The sequence below is a fragment of the Diabrotica virgifera genome, chromosome 2, assembly GCF_917563875.1.
Source record: "Diabrotica virgifera virgifera chromosome 2, PGI_DIABVI_V3a".
Taxonomy (NCBI): Eukaryota; Metazoa; Arthropoda; class Insecta; order Coleoptera; family Chrysomelidae; genus Diabrotica; species Diabrotica virgifera.
The window spans coordinates 185,203,362-185,218,536 of NC_065444.1; the positions used below are offsets into that span (position 1 = coordinate 185,203,362).

The window sequence follows — 15,175 nt, forward strand, 5'->3', positions numbered from 1 at the left end:
AAACCTGCAAATTCGTAGTTTTTTAGGTTTTTCGTCAATATTTCGTCAATAGTATAGTATAATTGGTCCAAAAAAAGGCCTAACCCAGACATCCAAATTGTTCTATATGGTCCACATATTGTTCAGTAAAAAGTTACACCATTTTGAGTGTCCGGTTTGGGGGGGATATGGGGGAGAAATCGGTAAATTAGTAGTTTTTTTAAGTTTTTCGTCAATATTTCTAAAATTATGCATTAGCGTAAGGAATGTTCTATATAAAAATGTTCTACTTAAAATTTAAAACAAAAAAGGTTCTATACATAATTGTTATAAAATCAACGGTTCCAGAGTTACGGAGGGTGAAAAGTGGAGGTTTTCGGTACTTTTTATATTTACCGATTTCTCCCCCCTCTCCTCCCCAAACCCGACGCTCAAAATGGTGTGACTTTTTTCTGAACATTATGTGGACCATATAGAACAATTTGGTGTTGGAGGATAACTTTCACTTTGGATGTCTGGGTTTTTGGAATAGTTATAGCATAAATATTGCCCAAAAAATATAAAAAGTATCGAAAACCTCGACTTTTCACCCTCCGTAACTCTGGAACCGTTGATTTTATGACAATTATGTATAAAACATTTTTTGTTTTGAATTTCATGTAGAATATTTTTGTATATAACATTGTTTACGCTAAAGCATAGTTTTAGAAATATTGACGAAAAACTTAAAAAAAAAATCGAATTTGCCGGCTTCTCTCCCATCTCCCTCCCAAACCGGACGCTCAAAATGGTGTAACTTTTTACTGAACAATATGTGGACCGTATAGAACATTTTGGTGTTGGAGGAAAAGTTTTACTTTGGATGTTTGGGTTAGACCTTTTTTTGGACCAGTTATACTATACTACCTCCGTAACTTTGGAACCATTCATTTTAGAAAGATTATGCATAGGGCCTTTTTTTTTTCAAATTTAATGTAGAACAATTTTGTATAGAAGGTTGTTCATGCTAAACCGCATAGTTTTAGAAATATTTGCGAAAAACTTAAAAAACTACGAATTTATCGATTTCTCCCCCCTCTCCCCCCCCCCCCCAAACCCGACGCTCAAAATGGTGTGACTTTTTTCTGGACATTGTGTGGACGATATAGAACAATTTGGTGTTGAAGGATAACTTTCACTTTGGATGTCTGGGTTATGCCATCTTTTGGATCAACTATACTATACTATTAGTTTACCGGTGATAGTAACAGTTATGTATAAAATTTACATGTTTCTCGAGATATCTTGAGATAGACAAAAGGTATCGACATGCGGTTTTCGCTTTTTTATTGCTAATTTAATCTAATTTTATAAAGTATGATTAAAAATGCATACTTGTATTTAATATTTTCCAAAGAAAACTAGATTTCTGAAAAAAATTAAATAACGCCTCCCAGCTGGCTTATTACTTATTAGGATGGTTCAAAATTATCACGCTTACATTGAAGAAAAAGATCTGTCTTCAACAAGACCCAATTTTCAAAATTTGATTTAGCAGAACCGGACTTACAGCCATTTTTTCATAACAAGGTTCCCACTCGCCCCCACCTCTTATTTGCAAAGGTAGAGTTAAACTTGTTAAATCAAATATGCGCAGAATTTGATGAAGAATACAATAATCGGATTTCCAGTGCCCCTTCATTAGGAAAATTTTGTAAAATTTAGATTTTTTTATTTTTGATATTCAATTACGCCCTCTAGCGGTGGACCCACAATTATGAAAATAATTTCCGGGCTTTTCCTGAGGCAACTTTTGTTATAAAATTTTTTATTTCAAAGCTCTACTATAAACCGTTCCTGAGATATGGCCGAGAGCCATTCTTATTGGGACACCCGGTACATGTAACACATCAATCGAAGCGTATTGAAAGTTGAGTTTGAATCTTTATTTCCGGTTTTGAAGTCATTTCTGTTGTTCAAATATCGACTTCCAGTTCTACTTTCGATTACTTTGGGTGAAAATTTACGAAGTCCAATTACTTGTTTAATTCTGTATTTAAATTAAATCTAAATAATTTTAAATCGAAAGAATATGACTAAAATATATTCCGAAATATTTCGACAACTTTATCGTGTAGTTGCCCTTTGATGATTAGATATTATAAATCTTCTATTTATGTCATGGTCTACTTATTCTCAAATTTTGGTGTACTCCCTCAATCACGAACGTCGCAAAAAACCCCTTATATTTTTTATATTCACCCCTACCCCCACCCCTTTGTTGGCCACGCAGCGTTCCGCCCCTAGAGCTTTTACTTAGTTACGTCATGACCTACTTATTCCCAAATTTTGGTGCACTATCTTGATCATGAGCGTCATAAAAAAATAATAAAATCCGCGACTTTGACCCCCTTATAACTACCCTCGGCCCCAACTCTGGTTTCCGGCCGTTGGTGAAAGTCATGTACACAACTAATTCAACATATCCCCGTATAGTTTTTCCATATTACTTATCACGCACAAAATCCGCTTCTATCTCTCCGACTAATAGAGTTTTTTGACTAACTCAATACTTTTCGAGATATTTGCGAGTAAATGTGTTCATTTTTCAATAAAAAAAACGTTTTAGACGGTTTTTCGCAAATAACTCAAAAATTAAGTAAAAAATACAGTAAAATCCTGTATAAAAGTATATTTAAAATCCCTCAAAAGGGCCACATCAAAATCACAACATAACTAGTTTTCGACTGGTTTTCCAGTCATCATCAGTGCTTACGTGCAATGTACATGCTAACCACCAAGATATTGTTTAACAAAAATATGTGGGTCAAAGCCCAGTAAAAGTCGGCAAGTGCCGTCATACTTTAAACATGTGAACAAGTCAAATCCACAGCTCAGATGTTACCTGGGGCAGATTAGCCAAATATTTTAAACATCCTAGCTTAATGTAATATTTTAAACCAATGTTTCCTTGACGCACAACTTTTACTGGGCTTTGACCACATATTTTTGTTAAACAATATCTTGGTGGTTAGCATGTACATTGCACGTAAGCACTGATGATGACTGGTAAACCAGTCGAAAACTAGTTATGTTGTGATTTTGATGTGGCATTTTTGAGGGATTTTAAATATACCTTTTATACAGGATTTTACTGTTTTTTGTGTTATATGGTATACAACCAACTACAGGAAACCTTTTTCCTTGTGGATTTTTCAAAAATTAAGTATTTTATCAAAAATAGTCCCTAGCAATAATATAGCTGATAAAAGAGGGAAAAAAATGGTGTACACATGAGATTTGTAGGCCCAGCGAAGCAGAGTTGTAGCTAATGAAAAATGGGTTCCTTTTCGTCAAATTCCAAATCGAATATTTCAACGTGAAATAACCAAAAAATGAAGCAGTTTTCGGAGAAAACTCATCACATCTTTTTTAAATTGTGTAAACACAGCTTTATTCATGTTTTTTAAAAAACTTTCTACCAACAAAAGTAAGCAAGTTACGCTCAAAATATAGTTGGTCCCCTTTTTTGGTAAATCAATCGTGAAATTCACTCTCTAATTAGCATCCCAAATGAAAATAATACCGCTTCACAAAAAGTTACTTTACTTATGTATTTTTATGTATGATCTGTAAGTTTCATCTGTTCTAAGTGCTTATTTTTGAAAGGCCTGTAGTTGAAAGAGCTTGAACGAGTGCATGTCACGAGTGAATGCAATTTTAAATACAGTCGAACCCATTTAAAAAACTAAAACCTACATTTTTTTATTCTTTAAGATTGTTGGTAGGTATCACTTTTAAATTATTTTGAGAAAAGGCATTTTTTTAAATTAAAAATTAAAAAAGATTAAAAATGAATAACCATTTTCAATGTCGTTGCAACACGAAACTACAGCCGCGCGATATTCTAGTCCAATCAGAGAGTGCCGCAAGCACCTCTACCGGTTTCGAAACTTATTAGTCTCTCATCAGGAGGCACATATGCTGCTCTCCCTGATCCAACCAAAACAAACCCCAGCGTGCAGTCACGGATCGCAACGAACGAAATGGCATAGATGCCCTAGCGGCAACTGCTATCAAAAGTCTAAGTTTTCAGTCTAATGGCATATAAAGCAACATAATGCTACTCTACACCCCACCAGAATGAAAACAATGGGAACCTTCTCTGGTTACACCTCCGAGGCTTCTACAATTTGCAAGCCATACGGATGCCGAGACTAAGGAAGATGAGGGAATTTTAAAATATATAATTCACGTCCCATCTGCTCAGCGCGGTAAAGTTCCAACGAGAATAGTTCCCTTTGTACTCCAAACAGAGTAAATTAAATCAAAAATGAATAACCATTTTCAATGTCGTTGCAACACGAAACTACAGCCGCGCGATGAGAGACTAATAAGTTTCGAAACCGGTAGAGGTGCTTGCGGCACTCTCTGATTGGACTAGAATATCGCGCGGCTGTAGTTTCGTGTTGCAACGACATTGAAAATGGTTATTCATTTTTGATTTACTTTACTCTGTTTGGAGTACAAAGGGAACTATTCTCGTTGGAACTTTACCGCGCTGAGCAGATGGGACGTGAATTATATATTGTAAAATTCCCTCATCTTCCTTAGTCTCGGCATCCGTATGGCTTGCAAATTGTAGAAGCCTCGGAGGTGTAACCAGAGAAGGTTCCCATTGTTTTCATTCTGGTGGGGTGTAGAGTAGAGTAGCATTATGTTGCTTTATATGCCATTAGACTGAAAACTTAGACTTTTTAAAAAAGATTACTTTAAAACCAATTTGTTCCAAAAATAGGTACCTACTTTAGAAAGATGAAACTTACAGATCATACAGTGATGAGCGAGCTAATAACCGGCAAAATTACGCAAAAGATGGAAAACATATTACGTTTTGAGATAAAAATAGATGAAATTAGTATAGGTGGGAAATTTAGCGATAGAAAACTATAAATTTACATAATATTCATGGGCGCCCATATAAAAATTTTTAGGGGTGGCACGGCCTCCCGAAAAGCCAGGGGTGTACACGGCCCCCCTGCCCATAGGTATGGGCGCCTATGATTATAATGATTCTTTCCCACCTTTAGACTTACCTATCAGAGGAGTAAAAAACTAAAACTGTCACTATCAGAGAAGTAGTTGCCAAACTTGTCCGATACGTCTAAAGGTATGAAAGAATCAATATAATGTAAATTTATAGGTTTCTATCGCTAAAGGACATCGCACACATCTTATGGAAAATATAATGTCACTCAAATTCAATAAAATTTATACGAATAGATTCGTTTTAAATTAACGATCAAATCTTATCATTGCGCCAACTCTATATTTTCAATAATAAGAGCAGAAATTGATATAAATAAATCTGAAATCAAATGGGTACGTGCATAAGTTAAAGAGAGAAAAAATATTTTAAAACACCCAAATTGTCGGTACTCCATAAATCAGCGGATTAGTTTCACTAATCCGCTTAGGCCCAGCCGGGGTTTTAAGCTCTTTTGAATAGCACCCAGAGCAATAGTGATGGTAACTGACACTTTTAGTGACTCAAAAAATGTGATTTCGATAAACTTGAATTGCAATTTGCGCCGTAATTTTACGTAATTAAGAGTTGGCGCAATGATAAGATTTGACCGTTACTTTAAAACGAATCTATTCGTATAAGTTTTATTGAATTTGAGTGACATTATATTTTCCATAAGATGTGTGCGATGTCCTTTCCCACCTCTACTAGTTTCATCCCTTATTTCACAAATAAATATGTTTTCCATCTTTTGCGCTATTTTGCTGGTTATTAGCGCGCTCATCATTGTATATCAAACAATACATAACTTGTGAAGCGGTAACGATTAATTTTATTTAGGATGTTAATTAGGAGGTGATTTTCACGATATTTTTAGCCAAAAACAATGGGACATACTTTATTTTTAGCGTTTGAACTTTTAATGCCAGAAACTTTTTTAAAAAACAAAATAAGGCTTTTTTTAAACACATTTAAAAAGTTGTGATGGGTTTTTCCCGAAAATTGCTCCTTTATTTTACTATTTCAAGTTGAAATATTCGATTTGGAATTTGACGAATAAGAGCCTATTTTTCATTAACTACAACTCTGCTTATACAGGGTCTACTGACCTCACACGTATACCAATTTTTTCACATTTTTGTAAGCTATATTTTTGCCAAGACTGTTTCTTTCGATAAAATAGTAACTTTCTTAGTTATTTATGAAAAACCGACTAAAAACGTGTTTTTTGTTTTTGTTGAAAAATGAACATATTCGCTCAAAAATATCTCGCTCGAAAAGTATTGACTAAGTGAAAAAACTCGATAGAAAATAGAACATAGTATATTTGCAAGATATTATCTTGGTTATTATTAGTAAGTTTACCCACTTCCGGAATTATTTGAAACGTATATATTTTTCACCCACGAGAAGGGGTGAAACTGGTCCCCATAACAAAAATACACATCGGCACATTATCACTTTTTTTCTTTGACATGTTAGCTATGTGCATGCCAAATTTCATGTCAATTCAAGCAGTTCTTTAAAATCTGGAGCAAAAACCGTAAGTAAATGGACTTATATGAGTACAGTATCGGTTGGTAACAGAAAATGTTTTTTGAGGTTAATATTTTGAAGGTTAATTCACGTGGAATATTAATTATTAAAAATCACTTACTTTCTCCTGCATTTCCAGAATCGAATCAAGGTTGTGTGCCTGCAAATATAGTTTATTCTCCTCTTGCATTCTTCTCATATCTTCTTGCTCTCGATGTACTCGAGCATCTATTCCTTCCTGACTTCGTTTCATATTTTCTTCGGTGCGTTGACGCTCTTCTTCGAATTGACGTTTTTTCATCTCCCATTCTCTTTTTTGTTTTTCTTTGTTCATTTCTCTCATTCGAAGCGTATTTCTTAATTCCTGTAAATATATGTTTAAATACATATTTATAAAACATAAAGAGTTTCAGTAGTTACGTTCAGTATAGATAGAAATCATAACCATAAAAATATATAAGCTATTTTAATAAAAATGAAAACAAAAGAATCTGAAGATCCAGACAAGATTTTAATGAAGCCCAATACCAAATAATAGAACTAGAGTCCTAGGCTGAAGTTGTAAGGATATGCCTTCCGCCCGGAATTCAGCAGCTTATCAGCAGAGGACCGAACGCGCATAAATACCAACGCAATCCCTCAAGATCCACTTCCACCCCGATGGATCCAAGGAGGCCCGTCGAGTGTATTTAAGAAGAAAGCCGAAAAACATGAAATCAGTTCAACTCAGTGTACTGAACTGAAAAGGAACTCAAACAGAAGTGATGCGACGGATTGAGTCGGAACCTGCTGGGGCGAAGGAACTATGTATTGAAGAGATATTTCGCTGGTAACTGTATTCGTAGTGAGCGGTTTTCCCCCTTTAAAACTCCCCTAAAGAAACAGTTTTATAAATTTTTAAAGGTGTCGAACCTTACAGAAAAATCTGGAAAAAAAATAGAAATATAGTGTTTGGTAAAATACACAAAATGAAAAAAAATTAGACCTGCAGCCATCTCCAAAAAAAAAGTTATACGCGTTTTTCCAAAAAAAAAAATAAAAAAAATTGATGTTATGTATACTCAACCTATATCTATAAAAAATAGACATGTTTTGTAAGAGCCTCAACTATGATTGTGAGAATTTTAAAATTGACTGCATCCCACCTAAAAAAAAAAACGAAAAATGAAGTTTTTGATGATGAAGGAAGGAGGAAGGGGGTGGTGGGTTGAAATTACGCTGAGTCTTATTTTTAATCACATAAAACTTAAAAAAAAATGAATTCTGGGAGTGAGGGTGGATATCTTTTATTTTATTTATCCCGTCCATATAATTGAAAAGTTTGATGCGCCACTGTCGACGCATGTACCACTAAAAAATCATGTCACAGTGTTTAAAAAGAAAAAGATAAAGATAAGGAAAATATGGGCAAAAGATGGTATCTAGTGACCTTGAATATAAACGTTAAATAGCATAAAAGGCAAAGAAAGACAATATTCTAGAACTTACTTCAGTTTCGTATTCGTACTTTGCATACTCTATCTGTGCTTGCAGTTTTTCTACTTCCAAATTGAAGTCCATCTTTAAAGCTAATTCCTTTTGTCTATGTATACTATACAGTTCTTTCCAACGCACTCCATAATCCTCTTCAAAACTTCCTTTTGTTGCAAATCTTGGTCCTATAAGATATTATTTATGTATTTTATTGTTATATTTTTATTACATAAAATTTCTTAAGGTATTTGTACTTTTTCTAATTTACTTAAGGGGAACGGAGCAAAATGCAAAATTTTGACGCATGTCAAAATTTTCAATGTGGTTTTTATGTATTAATTTTTTTCTAATCCTGAGAAAACTAAAAGTAGGTATTTTTGAAAAATTTAAACGCAGAATGAAAGACTACTTTATTACCGAGGGTCGAAAGTCCCTTAGAATAAATAAAAAGTTTCTTTTGAATGAAATATTTGCAGTTAAAAATCACACTAAATTTTCTTTTATTTTCACCCTGGTAATTCATTAAAAATAAACATTATAGAAGTTTTCAGGGACTTTCGACCCTCGGTAATAATGTAATCTTTCATTCAGCGTTTAAATTTTTCAAAAATATGTATTACGTTTTTTGAGGATTCGAAAAAATGAATACATTTAAAACACATTGAAAATTTTGACATACGTCAAAATTTTGTATTTTGCTCCGTTCCCCTTAGTACAATAAAAATTAGTTTTTAAAAGTGACATTGTGTACAATCTTACTTTCAAGAATCTTACAATTCTAGAATCTTGCAATTCCAAAGGCCTTCATGGATTTGTTTGAAATTTTGACAGTAGCTCAAAATGATGCAAATAACAAACCTGAATTGGTGCCAATGTATCTCCCAGAGGGTGAATGCCACCCTTTCTCGGGGGTGGAAATTTAAAATTCAAAATGACACCGGGAATCGGTAGAGAAATGAATTTTACGAAGAAAATGTAGAAAAAAATTTTTTACTAAACTTAATAATTTCTGAGTTATTCGCGATTGAACATTCCAAAAAAAACACGTTTTTCAATAGTTCTTCGCGAATAACTCGAAAGTTACGCATTTTCAGGAAAAAATCATCCCTATTAAAATCGAAGCTTATAAAAAAAAACAAAGAAACTAATCAGTTTTAATTAAATTTTGTTGATAATATTAAGCAGCTTATGAGTCATTGAAAACGAATTTTTTGTTTTTCGTAAATTTATGCAAAGATTGAGCTCAAATAACGGAAAAATTATTAATCTTTCATAGAAAATGTTATTAAACATTAAGAATAACTTTTTTTCGTAAAATTAATAATAAAAGAGTTATCTGAATTAAAATAACTGAAAATAATGTTAGTTATCCATAATTAAAAAAAAAAATTCAATTAGAAGGATGTAATTGCATACTAGAATACAGTTTTTAATTCCAAACAACTTTTCATAATAGTAATTTTCAATATTGTAAAAAATAAAGCTACTTTACTCTTGAGTGAAATTCAAACTTTTTGACATACCTCGTATAATATTCAAAAAATTTGATATTTGATGGTTAAATCTTAGGTTTTGGACCATGCAGAGCTTTTTATGAGGAATAACTTTTTTTCGTAAAATTAATAATAAAAAAGTTTTCCATATGGATACAAGTTAGAGGGACAAAAAGCATTCGATAAATGTTTCACAATATAAAGTATGGGAAAGTCTCGAACGAAGAAAAATATTGAACACAAATTGAGGCAGGCTATACAAAGCTTATACAGGGTGTTTCATTGGGAAACGGAAATACTTCAATGGTGAATAGAGGTCGCCGAGGCCGTTCTAGGTGTACTTAATTTTTTGCCCTACCGACTTTTATATCCGAGTTACAGGGTGTTTTATCGATTTTGCTCATTTCTTTCCTAAGCCCTAACTTTAGAACAACCCTGTATATTTTTTTAATATTTGGTATACATATGTTTCATTCTAAATCCAAACGACCGACATACTAAGCACAAGAAAAATCCAGGTCCGGATTAACAAAAAATTATAAAGTAATTGTGACCTTAAAAAAACACCCTGTATATTGAAATTTTGAAAATCTGTTTGCATATTTGAAAAGAGCACAGAAAACTAAGTCTACTGGTTTGCTTCGATTTTTCGGTCAGATAATTTTTTGACTTTAATTTTGAAATTATATTGAATTGTTTAAAAACTCAACATTAAAAAGCAGGTATTATTAACTTTTAATTATAAATTATTAAAGTTATTGAATAAATACTCATTTTAAAATGAATCAACACTTGTTTACCACATTGGAAAGACCAAATTATTAATCACAAGAAAAATACAGGTCCGGATTAACAAAAAAACATAAAGTAACCTTGAATAAAACATAAAGAATGTGACCTTGAAACAACACCCTGTATATTGACATTTTCAAAATTTGTTTGCACATTTGAAAAGACCACAGATATCCGAGTTTATCGGTTCACTTTGATTTTTGTGCAAAAATTTATTAACTTTAATTTTGAAATTAAATATATTCAAAACTTTAAAAACCCTGAAATTAATAAGCAGGTTTATAAAGCACTTTTAATAATAAATCATTCAAGTTAATGAATAAATACTAATTTTAAAAATAATCAGTTATTATTTACTGAGTTAGAAGGACTCACTTACTAATCACAAGAAAAATCCAGGTACGTATTAACAACAAAATACAAAGTAATTGTACCCTTGAAAAAACACCTGAAGAGAGCACGAAAAACTAAGTTTAATGTCCTGCTTTAATTTTTTGTGCAGACAATTTAATGACATTACTTTTGAAATTATATCGATTTTTTTATTATGAGTTCCCAGAGTTCTTAAAAAATTCGACATAATTTCAAAATTAAATTCATTAAATTGTCTGGCCAAAAAATTGAAGCGAACGATTAAACTTAGTTTTTGAGCTCTTTTCATACCTATGTGCAAACGGATTTTGAACATTTCAATATAGAGGGTGTTGTTTCAAGGTTACAATTACTTTATATTGTTTTGTTAATCCGGACCTGAATGTTTGTTGTGATTTGTAAGTGGGTCGTTCGAATGTCGTAAATAAGTATTGATTATTTTTAAAATGGGTATTTATTTAATAACTTTAATAATTTATTGCTAAAAATGCATTAAAAATCTGCTTTTTAATTTCAGTGTTCTTAAAAGTATCAATATATTTAATTTCAAAATTAAAGTCATTAAATTTCCTTCACAAAAAATTAAAGCAAACCGATAAACTCAGATTTTTGTGGTCTTTTCAAATGTGCAAACAAATTTTGAAAATTTCAATATACAGGGTGTTGTTTTAAGATCACAATTACTTTATGTTTTTTTGTTAATCCGGACCTGGATTTTTCTTGTGATTAATAATTGTTGGGTCGTTCCAATGTGGTAAATAAGTATTGATTAATTTTAAAATGAGCATTTATTCAATGGCTTTAATAATTTATAATTAAAAGTTAATAATACCTGCTTATTAATGTCAGAGTTCTTAAACAATTCAATATAATTTCAAAATTAAAGTCATAAATTTGTCTGGCCGAAAAATTTAAGCGAACGATTAGACTTAGTTTTTGTGCTCTTTTCAAATATGCAAACAGATTTTCAGAATTTCAATATACAGGGTGTTGTTTTAAGGTCACAATTATTTTATAATTTTTTGTTAATCCGGACCTGAATTTTTCTTTTAATTAGTATGTCGGTCGTTTGGGTTTTGGATGAGACACATGTGTACCAAATATCAAAACAATATACAGGGTGGTTCTAAAGTTATGGCTTAGGAAAGAAATTGGCAATATCGATATAACACCCTGTAACTCGGTTATAAAAGTCGGTAGGGCAAAAAATATAGTATACCTAGAACCACCTCGGTGATATCGTAAACAGCAGTCTAACGTGGTCCGACCACATTACTTCTATTTGTAAACGTGCGAACTCCAGACTATATCTTATTCGGAGGTGTTTTGCGAGAGTTTCAATGCAGTAATTCTGTAAACTTTACACTATTTACGTAAGACCGATTCTTGAATACGCCGGTCCTTACGATCGAAAGATCATTCCCCCCTTTCGAACTCCCTACAGAAACAAAGAACATCTTGTCTATTCAGACTGCTCTGTTGCTCAACTTGTTGCCTGAACTTCGCGAGCATATCGCTGCAATCACGGCTAATCTGATTAGCCAAGTCTACGACCACTCCACAGTGGTCCACGGGTACGGGAGCAATGTCACGGTGACATTCCGCCCCAACCACTAAACACCCTCCCTTTATGGATTTCACCCTAGGCACAGTCAACTGTCAGGGTCTCTCCAAAAAGAGACCCCTCATCAAGAATATCCTGTCGAAGCATAACATCCAGATCCTCGCACTCACAGATACTCTGTCGAAAAACGATCCACACTTCGCAGGATATTCGATCATCCATCGAAGCCGTTGTCAGGTTTCACGTGGGAATGGTATTCTCGTGAAACACGGAATACCGCACAACACACACACATTCCCACAAAATTTTCGTCCACCTGATGTGGACTTCCTGGCAATTGACGTGCACATCCCCAATAACGAAACCCTCACGATAGTCTCTTACTACAAACACCCGGATCAACCACTCAACAGGCATTTGCTAGAGTACTTTTCGAGGCTCGGCAAGGCTGTGTTGATGGGCGATCTAAATTGTAGACACACACAGTTTGGTGATCATCGTCAAAACCCAGAAGGCATCCGCCTCACGGATTATCTACTAGACCTTCCTATTTCAAGAATCACCAACACTGAATTCACGTTTTTGAACGCCAATGGGGCTTCTATTGTCGACCACATCCTAGTTACTAGTAACATTCTGGATCGGTTCGGGGATAGATGCCACATAGGCGATTCGATTACGTCAGACCACTTACCTCTTCTTGTCGACACCGACATACTCATTCCAAAACAACCAAACCCTCCAAGATCTATAAGAGACTATCGTCACGCTAACTGGACTGAATTCCAAAACTTCATCACACAAAATCTCCCAATGTTAGGCGATCTCGATACTAACGATAGTATCGACACAAGTGCAACCGATATCGAGAACCTCATCACTGAGGCGATCACGCACGCAATTCCACTCAAACAAATAACTTATACATCACCGGCACTTCCACAATACATCATTGCCAAAATTCAACAAAAACGACGTCTTCTACGTCAATACAAGGCCAACAGAAACCCACTAATCAAAACAGAGTACAACCGGATCTGTGCCAGGATAAAGAGGGAGATATCTGTCCTAACGGCTCGCCGATGGGAAGATGCTACCTCAAAACTGGACTACAGAGACGGAGGTAAATTCTGGCAAAAATTCAAAGTCCTAACAAAACAAAAAGTATCTCAACCATCTCATCTGTTGGTCAACAACCACATAGTCAATTCCCCAGAAGGGAAAGCCGAAGCATTCAGAAATTCGCTTCAAAACAATTTTCAAACGCCAGATAACCCGAACTTTGATCGCATATTTAAATTCAACACAGAATACATAGTAAATGTTACTCTCAACCACTACATTCCAGTCTATGATCCTATCATGGACCCCCTCACCGACAGGAAAACGGAGAGCTTTTGCCAAATCGGCAAAAACAGCGCTCCCGGACCTGATGGCATCAACCGAAGGTGCCTCAAAAAACTTCCAGAGAGTATCATTCCTCTTCTAACTAAAATATTCAATGCATGTCTCAAAAACAGCCACTTTCCTACTCCTTGGAAAGTGGCCAACACCATCATGCTTTTGAAAAAAGGCAAACCCCCAACCGACGTGGAATCCTATAGACCAATCTCACTAATCAATACTCTGGGTAAAGTCCTTGAGCTAATCTTAAAAGAGAGGCTCAATGACTTTCTCGAAAATCACAATATCATTCCAAAATTCCAATATGGATTCCAGTCAGGTAAATCTACAAAACATGCATTAATAGATTTCACTACCAAAGTTACTCAAACCATCAACGATGGTTCATTCGCCATAGCCATATTTCTGGATGTGCAGAAGGCTTTCGACCAGGTCTGGCACGACGGGCTTGTTCGGAAACTTCTGGACATCGGGCTACCATTGCAATTTACCAAAATTGTACACTCCTACCTCCACAACCGTACTGTCAGAGTGAAAATATGCGATCAAAAGTCCACCCCCTTCACTCCACAAGCTGGAGTTCCCCAGGGTTCAGTCCTAGCGCCGCTGTTGTACATCATCTACAAGAGCGACATCACTAACCAAAATATCCCAGGTACTCGGCTGTTTCTCTATGCAGACGACACGACTCTGCTCTCAACTACCTCTCGATACAACCCAAGACTCCTCTTCAGAAGAGCCCAGGCTCTGTTGGACGGCGTCGGCGAATGGTGTTGTAAGTGGAGAGTCACGCTCAACGCGAACAAAACAACAACAATTGTGTTTCGCGCCCCTTCTGTGTCAAATAGAATCATTCGCAATGAAGACGACCAATATCCTCTGAGTTTGTTGGGAGAAAGGCTTGTTGTTAGCCCGACTGTGAACTACTTGGGAGTACTGTTTACCAGGACTCTCAACTGGGACGCAGATCTAAAGGCAACTTTAGATAGGGTAAGGAACAGGGCCAGACTTCTCAACGCTCTCTCGGGAAAAATTGGCAAGACACACAAGAAGACTCTCATTCACACTTACAAGACCTTTATTCGACCCGTCATGGAGTACAAATCATGTATCTACTCTCTTTGCTCAAGACAAAAACAAGAGAGGTTTTTGAGGACAGAGCGCAGAGTCTTGCGTAGATGTAACTATGAGCACTGGCGATATCCCTCAAACGAAATCCATAACATCTCGAACATCCCCAAAATCACCGAGAGAATAAACTCTCTGAACAGGAACTTCACAATCAAAGTAATCAACGGCCCCCCTTCCGACACACAAGAATCTCTCAAATGTTCCTGTTCATCTTTCGGCCACGTACTCTACCGAAAGCCCAAACGCAAAAAGATTCACGTACCGTCCGCTCTAATGCAAACATGCATTGACGAACTCCCGGTAGAGTACGAAAACATCCTTGAGGCTACCCCGTTAGCCTACCGTACCCACCTCTAACATTTCCTCTTCCTTACCCCGAACAGGGAGAAGTTGGTTTTTTGCGGTTTCCCAACTTCATTGCACAAT

General features: G+C 35.0%; 1 protein-coding gene across 3 annotated transcripts in view; it reads right to left on the reverse strand.

Annotated features, from left to right (window-relative positions):
* Positions 1 to 15,175, reverse strand: part of LOC114331801 (hrp65 protein-like) — a 121,437-nt gene that overhangs the window by 40,038 nt on the left and 66,224 nt on the right. For all 3 annotated transcript variants that reach the window (XR_007696557.1, XR_007696556.1, XM_028281463.2), the window contains exons 5-6: positions 8,009 to 8,178; positions 6,642 to 6,884 (exon numbers count right to left, since the gene is read on the reverse strand). Coding sequence is in view for 1 of the 3 variants with exons in the window: in XM_028281463.2 (XP_028137264.1) it covers positions 6,642 to 6,884; positions 8,009 to 8,178 (413 nt within the window). In the remaining 2 variants the exon portion in view is untranslated. The remainder of the gene's footprint in view (positions 1 to 6,641; positions 6,885 to 8,008; positions 8,179 to 15,175) is intronic.